Source organism: Condylura cristata, unplaced genomic scaffold, assembly GCF_000260355.1.
Source record: "Condylura cristata isolate star-nosed mole 26May11 unplaced genomic scaffold, ConCri1.0 scaffold00008, whole genome shotgun sequence".
NCBI lineage: Eukaryota > Metazoa > Chordata > Mammalia > Eulipotyphla > Talpidae > Condylura > Condylura cristata.
This window is the reverse complement of record NW_004567109.1, coordinates 24,629,557-24,650,341: the sequence shown is the minus strand read 5'-3', so window position 1 is coordinate 24,650,341 and position 20,785 is coordinate 24,629,557. Positions and strand designations below refer to the sequence as shown.

The 20,785-nt window shown below is 36.4% G+C and overlaps 1 protein-coding gene across 1 annotated transcript in view; it reads left to right on the top strand.

Annotated features, from left to right (window-relative positions):
* Positions 1-20,785, top strand: part of TESK2 (testis-specific kinase 2) — an 89,953-nt gene that overhangs the window by 10,621 nt on the left and 58,547 nt on the right. Inside the window, 1 exon segment of the mRNA XM_004679472.2 lies at positions 5,510-5,806. Within this exon segment, the coding sequence (XP_004679529.1) occupies positions 5,591-5,806 (216 nt within the window). The 5' untranslated portion in view covers positions 5,510-5,590.

The following is a 20,785-nucleotide window of genomic DNA, read 5'->3' as shown; positions in this document are numbered from 1 at the left end:
GGTACAGGCCAGAGGTGCGGAGGGTGAGAGTATTCACCAGATACAGAGTGGGGAGAAGAACAGGCAGATCTATGAAGTACACTGCTGAGGGGAGCAGCAGGCGTGACAGGAGAGGTCTGCTGCACCATGTGGGTCACCTCCAGGGCCAGGATGGAACAGCACTGAAGTGGGATCGAACTTATAATTTATTCATTATAAGTGCCATGTAATTCATTGAAAAATATGCCACAACTTGTCTGTTGCTCCTATAAGACTAACTTTGGATTCCTCTTATACAGGATTTCTGAAATGAAAAGACATCCTTCTTCTGGTCTCCTGTGCTTATATGCAAGAGCTTTTTTAAGCATGTACTTTATTTTAATACTTTCCATCTTTCTTGAAAAGAGCTGTGAGCTGAGTCACTATTATTTTTCAAAATAAAAATATCCAAAGTTTCAGTCTATTTTGCTGTTGTAAAATGTAATAGACTCCAGTCAAACCAGCTCAATTATGATTCCTTGCGTCCTCTCACCTGAGAATGTAAAACTTTGCCTGTTGCAATGCTATGAGCAATTCTGAGACTAAGAGCTGCTGGCCTCAGAAAATCCCCAGGGCATTGTGGAGGTTAACAACGTATTTCATTCAAAATGAAATGTTTGAGAAAATACAAAGTCAATAAATAGCAAGCCTTGTCACACTGTTTAGTTAATTTAGCAAAGCAACTGTGGTTTATATAGTTTTAGTTTTAATATTCTGTATTTAATTTTCTGAAGTTTCTTTTTCCTTATTTTCTACCTTTGTCCATATTACGCTCAGTTAACCTGTCAAGTCTCAATTCTCTTTTCTACCCAGGTAACTAGCTTGACTCTTTGTACTATAGTGGAAAAATCAAGTAATAATGAAATGGAAAAGACTTTAGTTTTGATGCTGAAAAAGTATTGTTTCCAATTCTGGTTCTACCGGCTCTATAACCTTAGGCAAGTTACTTAACCTCTTGAGTCTACATTTCTTTCTTCCTTTTTTAAAAATATAAAATGGGGATCACATTTATCTTGGGTGGTGTCTTTTGAGGATTAAATGAGAAACTTTTAAAAATTTCCCCTTTTTTTAAAAAAAGTTATTACTATATGAACCTTGCTGGCTCAGAGGATCTTCAATTCCTAGTGTACATAAGCCTCACTAGGGAGCTTGGACAAATTTACAGGTCTCACTCCAAAATGTTTTGGCTTAGTAGGTTGAAGTTGAAACTCAGGAATGTGGGTTTCAAACAAGCTGTCTGGATAGTTTTGAAGCAAATGGTTTCAGACACACTTTAAGAAATGCAGTACCCTTGATTCTTTGGTTCCTACTCTAGTTTTACTAGTAAATAGCTTATGCTATGGGGCAAATAATTTCTACATTATGGACCTTATGTTTTCTCACATATGTAATGAATGGCTGAACATGATGGTCTGTACTAACTATACAATACAGTTTTAGGTTTTATGATCCTAAATTTTTGACTTGTCAATCTTGTACTGCTTTCTGGCAGAGGTTCAGTTGATATACTTACGTTTTATTCTTTGAAAACTGAAATTATTCTTCCTTTTGTGAAAATTCTGGAGAAACCAGGTTAAACAAAATTACTTTATTTTAAAGATACAGGGATATCCTTTGGAACCACTAGTAGTTAGGCTTCAGTAATCAGGGATTAGAGCACGTTAGGAAAATCAAGGTCTGTGTTTTTGTCTTTGTAAATTGACTTTAATCTCCTGGCCCTTTTTGTAGAAAATGGTTATGGCCAACAACTCCTGAATTCATATGGTTTCCATTTTAGAAAGCGGCCAGACAGAAGCTGGAATACCTTAACTCCAATTCCAAAGTAACAGGAAAAGAATGGTGGACCATATTAGGCAGAATGTTGTTGGATTCTGGGTATGGGCTGAGAGGCAAGGTGTTATTTTAAAAATGGCTTTGGGAGCCCTGCCACTTACTCCCCATGGTAGCATTAGTCTGGGTTTTAGGTATGTACCACATGTCCAAAGGCATCTTCACTAACTGAAGAGTCACCGTCTATTTTGTATAGGACCCAGGACCTTTACAACTATTGTCATGGAAAAAAGTAGAGTGAGAGCTTCTTCTTCTTTTTTTTTTTAAAGATTTTTAAATTTATTTATGCCAAAAGAACTGGGGTATAGGCCAGAGGTGCAGGGGCAGTGATTCACCATAGTCAGAGTGGGGAGTAGAACAGACAGGATCAGTGAAGTACACGGCTGAGGGGAGCAGTGAGCGAGACAGGAGAGGTCTGCTGTGCCATGTGGGTCACCTTGGGGGCAGGGATCCAACTATTACTGAAGAGGTTGAGGCCAGCTTTGCTGTGCCAGGCTTTAACCCACTGTACTACCAGGAAGGGCCAGGAGAGATCTAAAAGAAACAAGTGGGCTTGTGTTTTCATTCTCAATCATGTATTAGATGGTTGGAGCCTTTTACAGACACTTCTACTGGACAGTGCTGTTTAATAAAGAGTAAAAAAAAAAGTTTCTCTTTGATAGAGTTTCTTCTCTTTGATAGAGTTTTTTTCTACTTAAAATTATTTATTGAGGTAGCATGCTTTGTAACATTGTATATTGTTTTAGTGTTATAGGTTCATATCTCTTCAAATGTCCACCACCAAAGCACCGATAACTTTCCACCAGAGCTCATCGTTGTCCATAGGTCCCCTTCTGCCTTTTACTTCCCACTTCCACTCCTCTTCCCTGCTAGACTCAAATCTGCAGTCAGATTCGTAGGGTTTGTTTTGGTTTAAATTTGTCTGTTCCTTTGCTTTGTTTCTTCATAGTTTATGTAAGTGAAATCATCCGTATTTGTCTTTCTCCTTCTGAGTTATTTTGCTTAGTATAATCCCCTTTACTTCCATCCATGTTGTTGCAAATGGCAAAATTTCATTTTTTTTAAGTTGATGAATAGTATTCCATTGTGTATATATACTGTATCTTCTTAATCCACTCATCAATTGTGCACTTAGGTTGTTTCCATAGCTTGGCTATTGTGAATAGTGCTGCAATAAACACAGAACACAGTGCATGCATCCTTTTAAATTAGTTTTCAAGTTCTTTGGATAGATACATCTGGATCATATGGGTGTTGTATTTGTAATGTTTTGAGAAACATTAGATGGTTCCCATCGGAGTTAGACCACTTTACAATGTACAGGCATCCTTTTTCCTCCACATCCTTACTGTTTCTGGTCTTTTTGATATGGACTAAAGTTTTCATGGGTATAAGGTAGTGTCTCCTTGTGGTTTTAATTAGCATTTCCCTGAATAGTAAGTGTCCATGAGCATTTCATGTGCTTGTTGGCCATCTGTATATCTTTTTTTTAAAAACTTATTTATTTATTCATACAGAACTGGGGTACAGGCAGAGATGCGGAGGGTGAGAGGCATCACCAGAGACAGAGTGGGGAGCAGAACAGGCAGATCTACGAAATACACTGCTGAGGGGAGCAGCGGGCGGGTCAGGAGAGGTCTGCCGCGCCATGTGGTCACCTCAGGGGCAGGCGGGGATCAAACTCATGCGGAAGTGGCTTTAGCTTCTTAGCGTTGTGCTTTAACCTACTGCCTCACCAGGGAGGGCCCTGTATATCTTCTTTAAAAGAGTTTTTATTTTTGCATAGAAATAGGGTTTAGTCAGGGGTGCTGGGAGTGGGAGGATTCACCAGAGAATGGGAAGCAGAACAGGCAGATCCAATGAAATCTACTTCTAAGGGGAGTAGTCCGGGAAACACAAGACGTTTGCTGTGTCATGTGGGTCAGCTCCCTGCTTAGAGATCAAACTCATGCTGCTTGTGGCTGCTGATAGCTTCCTAGTACTGAGACTTAATCCCTTTTGCCACTAGGGAGGCCCATCTGTTTGTCTTTTTTTTTGTAAGATGTGTTTATTTATGCATACAGAACTAGGGTACAAGCCAGAGGTGCAGCGTGTGTGTGTGTGAGAAGATTCACCAGGACAGAGTGGGGAGCAGAACAGGCAGATCCACTGAAATACACTGCTGAGGGAGCAACGGGTGGGTCAGAAATCTGCCACACTATATGGGTCACCTCCCTAGCCAGGGATTGAACTGCTGCAATGTCTTGCAATAGCTTTATAGTGCTGTACTTTAACCCATTGTGCCACCCTGAAGGGCCCCACATCTGTTTGTCTTTTTTTTTTTTTTTAATAATATAATAGGTTTTTTTTTACATCATTTTGTGCATGGAGTCATATTCTTTGCTCCTCTGTGAAAGATTAGTTGTCCATATATATATGGATTTAGTTCTGGGTTTTCTATTTGATACCATAAATCTGTTTGTCTTTTTTTTTTTTTTTAATAATATAATAGTTTTTTTTTTACATCATTTTGTGCATTTTTCCATCTCAGTTGGATTCCCTTGGGTTTCCCATCACCAAACCACCTCTGTGCCATCACCAAAGTCCAGTGCGTTTCCCTCCCCCCACTGTTTTTGATCCCATTCCTCACTCCAACCCCATAAATTGTCTCTGGTACATAACTGTTCATTGTTGTTATTATTATTTTCTCACCTTGTCCGTTATACTCCTGCTATGAGTGAAACCATCCGGTATTTTTCCTTTTCTTTCTGGCTTATCTCACTAAGCATGATCTTTGCCAGCTCCATCTATGTTGCTGCAAAAGACATGTGTTTCTTTCTTTTTTTTTGTTTGCCAAGTAATATTCCATTGTGTATATGTACCACATCTTTTTAATCCAGTCATCCACTTTTGGTCATTTGGGCTGTTTCCATGTCTTTCCAATTGTAAATAATGCAGTAATAAACATGGGGGGTGCAAGGATCTTTTTGAATCAGTGTTTTATGTCTTTTGTATCTTTATGTAGATACCTAGGAGTGGGATTGCTGGGTCATATGGAAGCTCCATGTTTAGCAATTTGAGGAACCTCCAGTTTTCCATAGTGGTTGTACTAGTTTGCATTTCCACCAGCAGTGCAGGAGAGTTCCTTTTTCTCCACATCCTTGTCAATATTTGTTGTTGCTAGTTGTTTTAAGGTGTGCCATTCTCACTGGGGTGAGGTGATATCTCATTGTGGTTTTAATTTGCATCTCCCTTATTACAAGTGATGTTGAACATGTTTTCATATGCTTGTTGGCCATCTGCATTTCCTCCTTGGAGAATTATCTTTTTAACTCTTTTTTTTGCCATTTTTTGATAGGGTTGTTTACTTCATTTTTGTTGAGTTTCATCAGTTCTTTGTATATCTTTGTGTGATCAATCCTTTATCACTAATTTTGTATGAGAAAATTTTTTCCCAATCAGTGGGATGTCTGTTTGTCTTTTGTAATGTATCTTTTGCTGTACAGAAGTTCTTTAACTTGATGCAGTCCCATCTATTTATCCTTGCTTTCACTATCACATCTGTCTGTCTTTTTAAGAGAAGTGTCAGCACTTTTGTTAATTTTTTGATTGGATTATTTGACTTGCATGTATGTATTTATTAATGGTTTTAACAAAACTATCTTTTTGATCTCTTGTTTAGTGTCAAACCAGAAGAAAAGACTCAACAAAAATTTATTATGTGTGGAGTTTCTTCTTTGAAGAAGAAAAAGTGATTGGGACTATGGATCGGAGCAAACGCAATTCAATTGCAGGATTTCCTCCACGCGTGGAGCGTCATGAAGATCTGGAAGGAAGTGGTGGAGGAGATGGTAACCTCACCCAAGGGGGAAGAGTTCCCACATATCGAGCTCTTATAAATGCCTTTTCCAGACTGACGCGATTAGATGACTTCACATGTGAAAAAATAGGATCTGGGTTTTACTCTGATGTGTTTAAGGTGAGTGACACCTTGGCTTTGCATGTACTGTTTTGCTATGTTTCACTGCGAATAATAGTTGTGTTTAATTAGGACAATGACTTTGCCTAGTCAGCATGCTGGCCATCTTGAGCAGTTATCCTAAACCTTCCCCTCAAACTACTTTTCAACTTATAAGCTTATATATTAATTTTGATTATTATAAATAATATACAATGGTAAAAATATCTAAATAATATGAGGCTCTTCCACTCACCCTGTGTGTGTGCATATGTGTGTGTGTGTGTATCTCCAATGATAACCAATATTAGTAATTTAGTATTTATGCTTTTGGATCCTATGTACCTACATCAAATTTCTATACACCTATATTTACTTTTTTTAACCTAAATTTTACTTGCTGTTTCCATGAATTTGCCTATTCTATGTACCTCATATTAGTGGAATCATGCAATGTTTACTTTTTTGCATCTGACTTATTTCACATTGTATAATGTGTCAAGGGTTCATCTATGTTGTAGCATCTGTCAGAATTTTATTTCTTTCCATGTATGAACAATTATACAATTGTACATATATCTCATACTTTATTTATTCATTTGTTGGTAGAAATTTGGGTTGTTTCTACTACATCTTCTCATGGTTTGATAGCTTATTCCTCTTTATGGCTGAACAATATTCCACTGCTTGGATGTATCGCAGTTATTTACCTACTCATCTACTGAATAATATCTTGGTTGCTTACAAGTTTTGATAATTTTGAAAAAAGTTGCTGTGAACATCTGTGTATAGGTTATTGTGAGGATGTAAGTTTTTAATTCATTTGGGTAAATACTAAGGAGTATTGCATAGTAATGTAACTGAGTGTTCCCAGGAAAAAGTGAAGTTCCAGATTCCCTGCCCCACCCAGAAGGAGGGTGGAGCTGAGCAGAGAAAAGGAAAAAAAGAGAAGGAATCTGAGGAGGAAGTAAGTCAAGATGGAGAGCCAGAAGGAGGCCTGAGGAAGCCACATAGAGCAAAGGGAGACATGTGAAGAAACAGTGTTTATTTCTTGGTCCAGGACTGGTTCAAAGAGATGTGGGTGAGAGACCCATAGGGAGGTTGACTATGGCAGTGTTTATATTGATTTTGATTTTTCTCTTTTCCTCCCATTCTTGTCTGGCTATTTCTGACCCTTTTCTATGAGCCCCGGCCAGAGGTGCTTTTAGTCTTGTGTCAGGCTTTCAGACCTTGCTTTGGACCAATCCCTTTTGAGTTGACTTTTGCCCACAAGGGGAAGGGTAACTTCAGGTGTTTGATTTAGAAGCTATATTCTTTGTCTTTCGTATTGTATACTCACTGTATTAAAATTCCTTTAAATTAAAGTCTTTCATGTTTTGTCTTGATGCAGCGGATGGTAGAACTTATTTAGAGCAGGCAGGATTGGGGGTTTACTGGTTCCCTTCCCTTCCTGCCCTGTATATATTCTTCAAATATATTGAATATATTTGGTCTTATAAGAAATTACCAAACTGGGCCCTCCCTGGTGGCATTGGGCTTAAAGGATAACACTTTGAAACTATCCACAGCCTGTGCAGCATGAGTTCAATCCTTGGCCATGGAGATGACCCACATAGCATGGCAGACCTGTCCTGTCCTACCCACTGCTCCCCTCAGCAGTGTCTTTCAGTCATTCTGCCTGTTCTGTTTCTCACTTTGTCTCTGGTGAATCCTCTCATCTGCTGCACTTCCAGCCTGTAACCCTGTTCTTATATGTGTGTAAATAAATAAATCTTTTGAAAAAACAAAGATTTATTCTCAGATTTATTTATTATGTCTGTGAGCGAGTATTTTTGGATAAGATTAATATTTGAATCAGTACACTGAAGAAAGCAGTGTACTAATGTGGGTTGCCCTTATCAAGTCAGTTGAAAACCTGAATAGAAAAGGCTGACTTGCTTATGATTAAATTCCTACTTAACTGCTTAAGCTGAAACATTGATCATTTTCTGCCTTTGGAACTGAGTGGAAATAATGATTCTTCTTGGGCCTGAGCTAGCCTGCTTTGGGACTAGAACGTATATCATTGGGCTCTTCTGGTTCTTAGGCCTTTGTATTTGGACTGGAACTACATCATTGGCTATTCTGGGCCTCCAGCTTGCTGATTGCAGGTCTGGACTTCTCATTTTCCAAAATTGCATAAGCCAATTCTTCACAATCTCTTTCTTTCTATATATAGTCCATGAGTCTGTTTGTCTGGAGAACCCTGACCAATACATATGTGATAAAAATATTTTCTTATTTTATCTCTTAGTAAAGTGAATTATTTTAGGAGATATTCTAATTGTGAGCCGTCCTTACAGTCCCAGCATGTTTTTTTTTCTTTAATGTGCTGCCAGTTTCTTTATGCTGGGGTGTTTTTACCTTTATATTAGTGAGAATGGTCTTTCATACTTTTGTTAGGTTTTGATAGATATATTTACTTCATAAACATAATTTGGAACTTTTTATCTTTGTAACAGTTGAGATGGTATTGAAATAACATACTCCATAAACATTTGATAGAATTACCCTGTAAAATGCTTGGCAGAGTCCTTTGAAAACTTTCCTATTCTTTCTAGGGTTATTGATTTTTATTTCTTCTGAACTCAATTTTGGTCAGTTATATTTTACTAGAAAATTATTACTTCTTACAGATTTTCTAATACGTTTGCATTTAGAAATGATTAAATTTTGACTGCATTTTCCCCTGTTTTGTACTTTTCAAATTAGTTGCAACTCTTAAAATGTGGATCTTGTGTTTTTTTTTTCTGTCTGTTCACTATCTTTCACTTTTTCTATGATTTATAACTTTTAATTGGAAGCCCATCTTCAGGGAGAGTTGTTTTTTTTTGTAGCTGTTGTAGATGTATTCCAGTACCGTGGTTTAACTTTGCCTCTGCTAAGGTTGCAGGTTACCAATCAGAACCTAAAGATTTTGTTTTAATTTTTTGGCTCAGACTTTCTGTAAAATATACATACAGTACAAATCTCAATCCTGAACCTGTTCTCTTATCCCTCATTGAAAGCAGTGGGGTCTAGTATTATCCAATTACAAAATAATGAAAAGCTAGTTAATGGTATTTTTTTTAAAGATTTATTTATTTATGCATACAGAACTGGGATATAGGTCAGATGTGCAGGGACAGTGAGAGGCTTCACTAGAGACAGAGTGGGGAGCAGAGCAGGCAGACTGAGGGAGTACACTGCTGAGGGGAGCAGCAGCGGGAGGGTCAGAGGAGGTCTGCCGTGCCATTTGGGTCATCTCCGGGGCGGGGATCGAACTTATGCTGAAGTGGCTTTAGCTTCTTAGTACTGTGCTTTAACCCGCTGCGCCACCAAGGAGGGCCCTAGTTAATTGCATTTTATGATATTTTAGAAAGTAAGGTAATTTCATACATATAGTACAAATCTCAATCCTGAACCTGTTCTCATAGTTGGGTCTTATCCCTTATTGAAGGCAATAGGGTCTAGTATTATCCAAATTACAAAAAACTGAAAAGCTAGTTAATTGTATTTTATGATATTTTTGAAAGTAAGTTAATTTCATGATAAGAATATTATCATTGGGAAAGAGAGGAATAGGTCTATTTATTTCTATTAATAAATTGGTTTATTTATTCTCTTATGTAATGTCTGATACTGGATTTAGCACATTATGGCCCTTGGACCAACTCCTACCTGACACATGTTTTTGTAAATACAGTTTTATTGGAACACATGCACACTGTTAATGTATTTTCTATGGCTGCTTTAGTGACTCAATGGCAGAATTGAGTAGTTGCATCAGAGGCCATATGGCCCTTAAAGTCTAAGATATTTGTCATCTCACTCTTTGCAGAACAAATTTGCCAGCCCTGTTCCAATAACTCTGTAGCACACAACTAGATGGTGGTTAATTTTGATCTTTGATTGCAAAGTCCAGATGATTACAGAGCTTAAAAAGGCAAGTTAAATAAAAAATGCCACTCGCAATAAAAGGAAATATTTGACTTCCGGCATAGGAGATAAAAATTATGCAGTAACTTGGAGATTTGTAGCTGCCCTACATTGCAAAAGAAAGATTGATGGATGACTTTACATTGAAGGATGTAGATTTTTGTATTCCTTTAAAGTAATTCAGTTGGGCCTCTCTGGTAGCACAGGAGTTAAAGAAACAGTGCTTTCAAGCTATCACCACCCACTAAAACTTGAATTCCATCCCCAGACAGGGGGGTGACCCACATGGCATAGCAGACTTCTCCTGTTTCACCCACTGCTCCCCTAACTGTATTTAAGTAGCTCTGCCTGATCTGCTTCCCACTCTGACTCTGAATTGTTTCACCACCCCCACACCTATGGCCTACACCTCAGTTCTTGTTTGCATAAATAAATAAATCTTTTTTAAAAAATTCAGTTTCAGAATTTAGAAGGTTCTGGTTATTCATAAAAAATACACCTTAGTTATATTAGCATTTCAATCACCATTTCATTTAGTTCTGAAGTCTGGCTTTCAATAAATATTAAGACTATTAGGCTACATTTTTTAAAAAAAAGACTTATTTATTTATGCATACAGAACTGGAGTACAGGCCAGAGGTATTTTTGGAAACAGTCTAGCTAAAAGATGTAATGTGTGGCTTTTATATTTTTTATTAATGTTTTTCATTAAAGTCACGTTTGTCATATAAAAATGATAGATATTTAAAAGATGTTATCTATAGCATTTGGTGAATGTGATGGTGAGAGAAAGGAGGAATCAGATCATGTTAAGCATGAGCAGTTGAATATTTGAACCTTGAGAGAGAAGTACATTTGATGATATCAGATTTGAACTAGAGTTTGAGATGCTTATAATATCTATACATGAAAATGACCAATAAGCATTGCTTATAAAGTTCTAGAGCGTAGATGATAGAGCTGATTTGGAAATGAAGGTTTAAGAGCCATTAACAGAGTAACTGATGTTACTCAGTATGTGTGAATGGTATTACATAGCAATTGTAAATAAGCAGAATAGAAGGCTAGGGACCAAGCAGTGAGGAATTCCAGTATTTTTAAGGCTGAATAGGAAGGAGGAGCTGGTTCCTGAATAGGAGTAGCAAGAGAGGTAAGAGAACCTATGTGTGTTTGTGTGTGAATGAATGAGACTTGAAGAAATTCAAACCTAAGATGAGAACAAAGTTTGTGTTCTTTTCACTGTATCCTGTATTACAATACCTACTTTGTAGTGTTGGAGGGATCGAATGAAAAATATAGACCACCTTGTACAATGTTTAATCAAGCAAATAGTAGCTTTTGTTATTTTTGATGATGATGTTTTTCTTTCAGTTTTACTAGACAGCTCAAATTTGATCTTAAGTCAACCCACTAATTTTGGGATGTGTTTTCATTTTTAGTGGTCGTTGTGAACTCAGATGCCTTTTTCCCTTACCATTATTTTTTTCTTTATGCCGCTTATATACTGTGTACAGACTTTTATCAGAGTAATGATATATTTGATGGCATTTATTTATATGTTTGCCTTTGTCTGCTCAAGACTCCCTCTGTTTTTCGTCTGTGTCTTTATTACTTATTACAGATGCTGCTAGGTAAAAGGCACTTACCAAGTCTTTGTTACATGACAAAAAGAAATCCATGCGTACACATTGTAAGAAAATGTTGACAGTGAGCATAGCAGACTGTCCTTTTAAATGTTGGTTTGATCATTTTTAAACTTTTTGGTCTTGGGCAGGTTATGGGGTTGTTGAGAAGATATAATGAGCTAGGGTACATAAAGTATACAGAATAATGTATAGCATATAATATATACTATATTGGGCTAGTTATTATTTCTATTATAGATACAGTTAAGATCTGTTAAACATTTTGATAAGCTCTTTTAAGAACTTATATACATACATAATCCTTTAAAATTACCACAAAAATCCATTAAGTAATTATACTTCCATTATATAAATGAGGAAATTGAGGTTCCACAGTGTTTAGATCTTGTTAGTTATCACAAGTAAATGGTGCAGCCAGGACTTGAATTCTTATCTACTTAGCTGGTAAATGAAATAGTATATTCAATTTTGATTCAGTATGCAATAAAGAAATTATTAGTTTTATATATTTATGCTATATTTCTGGAATATGATGGTTGATATATAAATTTAAAGTACAATATCAATAATATATTGATATATAATGTTTTATAGCTGACATTTTATAGGTATTAATATAAAAGTATTCTATATTTATGTAAAAAATAAATATTTTCTTTCTCCCCTGGTATTTTTTTCTACATTTGCTGCACTGACTGGAAATGCCGACTGTAAGACAATAAACTTAGAACTAAAGGAGTGAGATATCTGCCATCTGCTTGGTACTGAAAAATTGATTTATTCACATTCATGGTCATGCATTTATTATTTAGTGCACATGGAGTTTGTCATGCGAACTCTAAATCTGTACTACTATAAACAGTTCTGGTATAAGGAAAGTTGAAAGATTTTAGTGTGTAAATGTTATTTTGTTCTAGGATGTTTTATTTTTGTGTGTTTGGGAAGGTAAGGTGTTTTGACCTCTGGTAACTTTGTCTGAGAAGTAATATTCTGAATCTCAAAATGCTGGTTTTGTTATGGTGGTTTCCTTTCCCAGCTCACTGTAATTTTAACTTCTCCAAATGTAACATGAAATTTTCAAGAGAGTAAACTTTTTCTTTCTTAAGTGTAATCATTGTTGCAACTGGAATCTACAATACTAGAGGATTTTTCTCAAATTATTTATATGTTATTTCATAGTTGTGCTTGTACTTCTTTACACAATCCTCTCTGCAGCCACATTGTAAACAGTATTTTTGGTTGGGTCAAGGATGTGGGTTTTGTTGGTGTGGTGGGTGTGCTGCCATACATGACAAGCTGTGAATCTATTCTCCTAAATCATATACAGTGCTGTAAACCTATGTTATGATAATAAAAAGATTAAATAAAAAAGGTTTTCACCAGCACTGTATATGATCTAACAAAATGTAAAACCTACATACTTTTAACTACCACTGTCAGAAAATAGTTAAGTTTTATAGTCTTGGGATTGTATAAGGCAATTTTTGTAAGGTGACTGAGAACTGGACTACAAGGATGATGTGAGATATTTAGCTTGAGGGTGAAGTTTAGGAGTAAGCATAGTAGGTATTTTTGACATAGTTTTCAGACGTTTTGCTCTGACTGGTCAGTGTACCAAGGCTGCTTGTGGAACAAAATTGTGAATCCTGGGAGTGATCTGAACCATCCCCAATGCCAAAATGCCCATGAACAAGAGGTGTGTGGTACCTGGTGTATTATGGTCGGTGGTATATCTGTCTTCTCATATCAAACTGGCCATTTCTGTATGTATAAATAAATAAGTCTTAAAAAAAAAAAGAATGTTGAAGATGTGTTTCTGGGCTAAGCTTGGCACTAGGTGATATCAACAGATATCAGATATAAAAATGTACTGCATGCATATTTATTGCTATGCAGAAATATTTTCTAAGTTCCTTTGCTTAAATCGATAATCCAGCTGAAAAAAACTGGAAGTACACAGTTAAATGTACAACTTATATTCATTTAGTACATAGAAATATTTTTGTAAGTGATAAGCCATTTATGAGGGGATATGAAGATATTACCCCAAAAACCCTGATTTTAGAGTGGATTACTGAGAAAGTTGTTGCTTTTCCTTTGTAATTGCAAGCATAATGCTGATAATTCCATTTCGGTATATGATAAATATTGTAAGTATTTGCTAACTTAATTGTTTGTTTACTCATCGAATATATAGTTAATGCTTATTAGGTATGGGAAACTGACCTAAGGATAAAGAAATAGATAAAATCCTACCTTGTAGGCCTTCCCGGGTGGCTCAGTGGGTTATAGCATAGCACTAAGAAACTAAAGCCACTTCCGCATGAGTTTGATTCCCACCTGCCTCGGAAGTGACCACATGGCGAGGCAGACCTCTCCTGACCTTCCCGCTGCTCCCCTCAGCAGTGTACTTCTTTGATCTGCCTGTTCTGCTCCCCGTTCTGTCTCTGGTGAATCCTGTCACCCTCCGCATCTCTGGCCTGCACCCCAGTTCTATATGAATAAATAAATCTTAAAAAAAAAAATCCTACCTTGTAAAAGATACTTGCTTAAGGTGTATGATAGGAAATGTATGTAAAGTACGCTATTTGAGGTCCTCTCTGGTGGCGCAATGGGTTATAGCTCAGCACTATGAGAAGCTAACCCGAGCTGCTTCAGCATGAGTTTGATCCCCTGCCCGGGAGGTGATCCACATGACGTTGCAGACTTGCAGCAGACTTCTCTTGTCTCACCTGTTGCTCCCCTCAGTTCCCCTTTGTCAATCCGCCTGTTCTGCTCCCTACTCAGTCTCTGGTGAATCCTCTCACCTACTCTGAACCTCTGGCCTTTACCCCAGTTCTGTATGTATAAATAATTAAATCTTTTAAAAATATTTTTAAAAATATTACACTATTTGCAGGATAGAGCCTTTAGCAAGGGTCTGACGTTGCTGAATACATAGCTGCTAAATGAATGTGTGCATAGGGTGCTAAAGAATTAATAAAAAAGAAAACTTTCATTGTGCTATCTCACTTTTGAGATGCTGGAGGACCAAGGCCAATTCCTTATGAGGTAGATCAAGATCAAAGCTGGTATGGTGAAGCAACTGGTAAAAGAAAAAGTGATGTATGAAAAGGAAGTAAAACAACAAGAAGGAAAGATTGAAAAGTGAAAGCTGAAGATGGTGAAAATTATGTTATACCAAAGTAGTATGAGAGTCCTGAATGATGATCCCAGATTACCAGTGGAGGATATAATGATCTTCTGCAGATAAACACTGGGAAGACTAGGGAATAGAAAAGAAACATGTTCTACTGATTTAGTGAAGTTAGAAGCATGAAATATTTTTCTGTTCTAGGCGTTTTTGCATTAAATCCTGGGATCTATTGCATAGTTTTCATCACTACTGTTTGTTTAAGTAACATTCGAATATGATTCTCTATATGTAGTTACATATATTTTTCTTTGCTTAACTTAATATGTCAAATAAGTGAGTCAATAATAATAATAATAATAATAATAATAATAATAATAATAATAATAATAATAATAATAATAGAATATAGTATTTGGTATCAGTACAACCATGTTTGAGGATTCAGCAAAGGCTTTCCAGATGACTTCATCCTTGAGTTTTCTTGAAGGAAAGAGTTTTCTTGGAAGGACAGGTAGGGAAAGGGTTATTTTCTTAAAAAAAGAAAAAAGATTTATTTTATTTATGCATACAAGAGCTGGGGTGTAGGCCAGTATAGTGGGGGGTGAAAGGATTCACCAGAGACAGAGAGGGGAGCAGAACAGACAGATTGGCTGAGACACACTGCTGAGGGGAGCAGCTGGCAGGAAGCAGAGTTCTGCTGTGCCATGTAGGTCAGTTCCCTGGCTGGGGATGGTACTCAGCTGCAGTGGCTGCTGATGGCTTCATAGTACTGAGGCTTAACCCTTTGTGCCATCAGGAAGGCAGTGTAACCTTATTTTTATTATCTTTTTATTGTTGGTTTCTAATTTCATTTCATAGTGGTCTGGATGTGTGGTTTTTGAATCACATTGATTGTTTGTGATTGTCTGAGAATTCCTTTAAGATGTTGTACTCATCCATTTGATTTTTTTTCATGTCTACTTGAAAAAACAAAAACTACCTTTGTTGGAACAAATTAGATCAAGCACATCAATTTTGTTATTAAAATGTACCGTATCATTTCTTGTCTGCTTGTATTTTCCATTTCTTGAGAGATGTGTTAAAATATTAAGATTGTATATTTGTCCAATTTGCCTTGTATTTTATATACTACTGTTATTTATTTAGATGCCCATAAGATTATGATAATTTATTAGCAGAATAATTATTATGTAATGTCCATGCAGTGTTTTTCTCTTAGTTGTTCTTAGCTCTATCAAGTCAATGTTCTTTGTGTTATCTCAATTTAAATTCTGAACTTGTCATTTACTGGATGTATCATCTTGTGTGATCTGCAAAAAATTATCTAACTTCTATGTACTTCATTTAACATAGCTATAAAGGGGATATTGGTAATACCTAACTTCATGGGACCATTTTGAAGATTAAATGAGTCAATATAGAGAGAGCCGTTATAATGTAGTTACTGACTTGATGATGAGAGTGGGAGGATTTTCATTTATCCCTTTTGACGCAATACAGAATAACAGGAGGAAAAATAATTTTCTTTTATTATTTAAAAAAATATTATTTACTTATTTATGCATACAAGATCTGGGGTTTAGGCCAGAATTGTGTGGGAGGGGGTGAGAGTATTCACCAGAGACAGAGTGGGGAACAGTACAGGTGGGTTAGCTGAAATACACTGTTGAGGGGAGCAGTGAGTGTGACAGGAGAGGTCTGCTGTGCCTTGTGGGTCAGCTCCCTGGACAGGGATCAAATTTGTGCATCAATTAGCTTCATAGTGCTGAGATTTAGCCCCTTGCACCACAAGGGAGGCCCCAGAAAAAAAAAATCATTTTAATACATATTCACATAAAGGTACCAATAAATAGGTGGATTGATGAGTGACCTGATTTTATTCATTTTAGAGAAAGCGATTGTCAGTCTATGAGAATTTACAGTACAAAGAAATGTTTGGCTTAGACCCCATTTAGTGAGGAATTTAACAAAGTTTGTTGACATAGCAAGAAAGAGCCTAAAACCCTCCTCTGGTGATAAAATACTGTCCTCCTCTTGGTTAAGGGAGTGCACCCACCCTTCAGCTTTGGAGATTTATTTCCTGCTTTTAGAAGGGGAAGTTTAGGGTATCATTCATTGACTGTTTCTTTATTTACTCTGGCACTTTTTGGGATCACCTGTTCTGGGACCTTAAACCAGAATGTAGCAAGTGCTATAATGCTAACTATATTGTAACTATAACTATCCTAACATGAAATTAATAGGTAATATAGGTTATACTGCTCAATATTTAAAAAATTGGGGTCCTCCCTGGTGGCACAAGGAGTTGAACCACAGTAGTCTGAAGCTATCTGCAGCCACTGCGACATGAGTTTGATCCCCAGCCAGGGAGGTGACCCACATGGCGTAGCAGACCTCTCTTGTCTCACCTGGTGTTCCTCTCATCAGGGAGGCGATTGTCTCTTCTTCTTCTTCTTTTTTTTTTTAAAAAATGATTTATTTATTTATGCATACAAGATCTGGGGTATAGGCAGGAGGGTGAGAGGAGGTGACCCATATGGTGTGACAGATCTCTCCTTTCTCTCCCACTGCTTCCTTCAGCAGTGTATTTCAGTATATCTGTCTGTTCTGCTCCATACTCTGTCTCTGGTGAATCAGACAAACCTCTGGTTTACACCACCCAAACCTCTGGTTTACACCCCAGATCTTGTACGCATAAATAAATAAATCTTAAAAAAAAAAAAAACCAGAAGCCACTCTATGTAAAAAGAAAAATTAGAAGATGCCAGTGGATGTTAGAATAAAAGTGTAATTACAGACCAGACTTGCCTAGTATGTGATAAGAAGGATGTCACCTCAGTTGAAATAAGATACTGTCGTTTGCTAAGACAAATTATAGGTTGATAAAGGATAGAAAACAAGGAGAGGTATTATGTATCTTTGTCTACTTTATCACCTTTTTTTCTTTATCAAATGTTCAGTTAATATGTTTCATTAGAGGACAAATATTGGCAGAGTAGGTACCTTGATAACTTCATTTGTGAGCAAAACAAAAATATATTTTTTATTATATTTAATATTGGATATAAAGGCTAAATAAATCACCACAAATATATAACCTCCAGGTGGATTCAGAAGCAATTGTGTTGTGCTGGGTTTCAGACACCAGGAGCAAAACTGCTATAGTGATCAGATGTTTAAATTTTGTTTCTAGTGATGTTCTAAAATAGAACAAAAACAACAATTTGTCTTCGATTTGCCAAGCAGTTGCATTCCTGGAAAATTCAGTATATACTAAAACCATGTAAGATGACTTTGTTTTTATGTAAAATGGAATTAGAATCCATGTTCAGGTAGTAATAAGTATGTTCTTCATTTACATGAGTGTCTGTTGAGGCATTTGAATTTCATGCAACACATGGAACAATGCTTCCTTGTGTTTTGCTGTCCCTTACCTTGCAGGGTGTCACACGTTTCTGCCCAGCAACACTCCCTGCCCCACCCCACCCCCCATTGTTAAAACCAGACAGCTTCAAAAACTTAAGAAAGGTATTAGAATTGCTATTGAACACAATGCTTTAAACTATGTTTGTGTATGTTATTGTTACTATACCAATATTCTAAACCTATTATATATTGAATGTGATTCCTCCTGTTACTCATTTCATAGTTACTTTATGATTAATTGCTTTGCCAGTACTTATGTTGTTTTCCTTATTGTTATTTCTTTCCTTACTATTTTTCTGAGCTAGTCAGGGGTTTACGCTTCCCACTCCTAAAAATAAGCTTCCTGACTCAGTTAATCATTTAAATCCAGCAAACATTTTTAGGGCAATCAGCTAGTAAATCTAGGAACTGTGCTAGAAAACAGACTCTCAACTTGGTTTCATATTACCCTGCTAAAAATGAGGTATATTGCTTTTTATTGTCATTAAAAATTGTTAAAATATTGAAATAATTTAAATTTTAAAATACTAATTAGAGCTGAATTAGTGTCACCTTCATAATAGCTGTCATTCTCATTTGCACATTAGTTTCCTTACTTGAATGGAATAAAGATAGGGTAGAGTAATAAGTAATGGGCATGGGATTGTGTGTCGACTGTGGCAAATGTTTTCTATCCCAAAATCAGTTTGCTAATGTCTGTGGATAGTTACGACTATTGCCTTGCTTTCCTTTCCTCTTAACTTTTTTTTTTTAAAGATTTATTTATTTATGCACACAATACTGAGGTATAGGCCAGAGGTGCAGGGGGCTAGAGGATTCACCAGAGACAGAGTGGGGAACAGAACAGGCAGATCTACTGAAACACACTGCTTAGGGGAGCAGCAGGCTAGACAGGAGAGGTCTGCTATACCATGTGGGTCACCTCCCTGGCCAGGGATCCAACTGGTGCTGCAGTGGCTGCGGACAGCTTCATAGTGCAGTGCTTTAACCTGTTGTGCCACCAGGTAGGGCACCCTTTCCTCTTAACTTTTTTTTGTTGTTGTTGTTTATAGTTCTTTATTTTACTTATTTGGTGTAAGAACAATGAATGTCCAAAGCAAATTAAGTACAAATACATTTATATGAATGAAATTTAGAAATGTAATTTGTATACACATTGGAAGAGGGAAAAATGAGTAAGACAATGGGATTACCTAGGAGCAAATCTTTTGTATACTACTGGAACTACTTTGGTGCTTATCCAAACAGACTGACATAAATTAAGATAGTAATTTTAATCTCCCTGGTAACCAGTATTTCCTCTTAACTTTTAAAGATTTTTGGCAAAAAGCTAGACTTGTCTATTTGGGAATAAATCCTGCAAGTCAGAATGTATTGGGTTACAAAAGGGGGTAAACTGAATTTACTATTCTAGGATAAAGAAATGAATAAGACTTTCTTTGCACTTAGGCATGTAGCAGATAGATAGACAAGTAGACTAAGAACAACTGCAAATATGCAGTAATAGAGATAAATAAGGACAGAGTACTAAGGAAACAGAGTGGAGCAATTTATCCTTTGGAAGAGTTTGAGAAGAATAGATAATAGTCTTTGAAGATTTGTGGAACTCACTAGTGAACTGGCTATGCCTGGTTTTTTGGGATACTTTTGATTACTGTTTCGGTTTCCTTATTTTTGATTGCCTTGTTCAGGTTTTCTATTTATTCCTTATTGTCAAAGGCTTATGGATTTCTAAGAATTTGTCCATTTCATCTAGCTTATCCAGTTTGTTGGCGTTTAGATATTCATAGTAATTTTTATGATCCTCTATATTACTGAAATTAAAAGGCAGTAGTTTTCTTACCTTGGTGATTTTCCTTTCCCTGTCTTTCCTCTCTTCCTTTCTTCCTCCTCTCTTTTCCTTCCCTTCTCTCTCCCTGCCCCCTTTCCCTCCCTGCTTTCCTTCTTCTCCAGAACCCTTCATCTTGCAAAGCAGAAACTCTGTATACATTAGTCAACTCCACATTCTTCTTCTCCCCACAGTCCTTTGGCAACCACTATTCTATATTTTCTCTCTATGAATTTGACAACCGTTGGTACTTTTTTATAAAATGATTTCACTTATGTGAAATCACACAGTATTTGTCTTTTTGTGACTGGCTTATTTCACTTAGCATAGTATTTTCAAGGTTTGTCCATATGGTAGCATGTGCCAGAATTTCCTTCCTTTTTATATATATACCATATTGGGTTTCTTCCATCTACTGACTATAATGAATCATACTGCAATGAACATGGATATATAATTATAACTTGGAGACTCTGCTTTCAAGTCCTTTTTGGTATATAACCAGATGTAAAATTGTATCATATGGCAATTCTATTTTTAATTTTTTTGAGGAAGGTCTTACCTTTATTTATTTATTTATTTTTAGAAAGAAAATGTTTAAGAAGGAAAGGAACAGAAATAAAGTCTACCTTTATATTTAAAGGTATAAATCTCTTGAGAATCCTCTTAGTAGAAGTAACTTTTTTTTTTTTTGTATAGAGGACAACCTCTACTTTGAAAATCATAAAATTTGAGGACTAATGCATGTTTGTGGTTTTGATAACTTAGATTGAAGGTCCTCCTGAATTTAAGTAGGTTCCTCATATTAGGTAGGCCTCTGTATTGTATGGTACATTTTTCTTCCCTTATCACTTGTAGAGATAAAAGTGTTTAAATCTTTTAATACTTTCAGATTTAACTAAAGTCTCATGATGATTTTCCTTATGTGCATATTCCATCAACATTTATATAAATGTTGATGTTCTGTCATCATTTTTCTTCTCTTGACTAGACATATAGCTTATTTT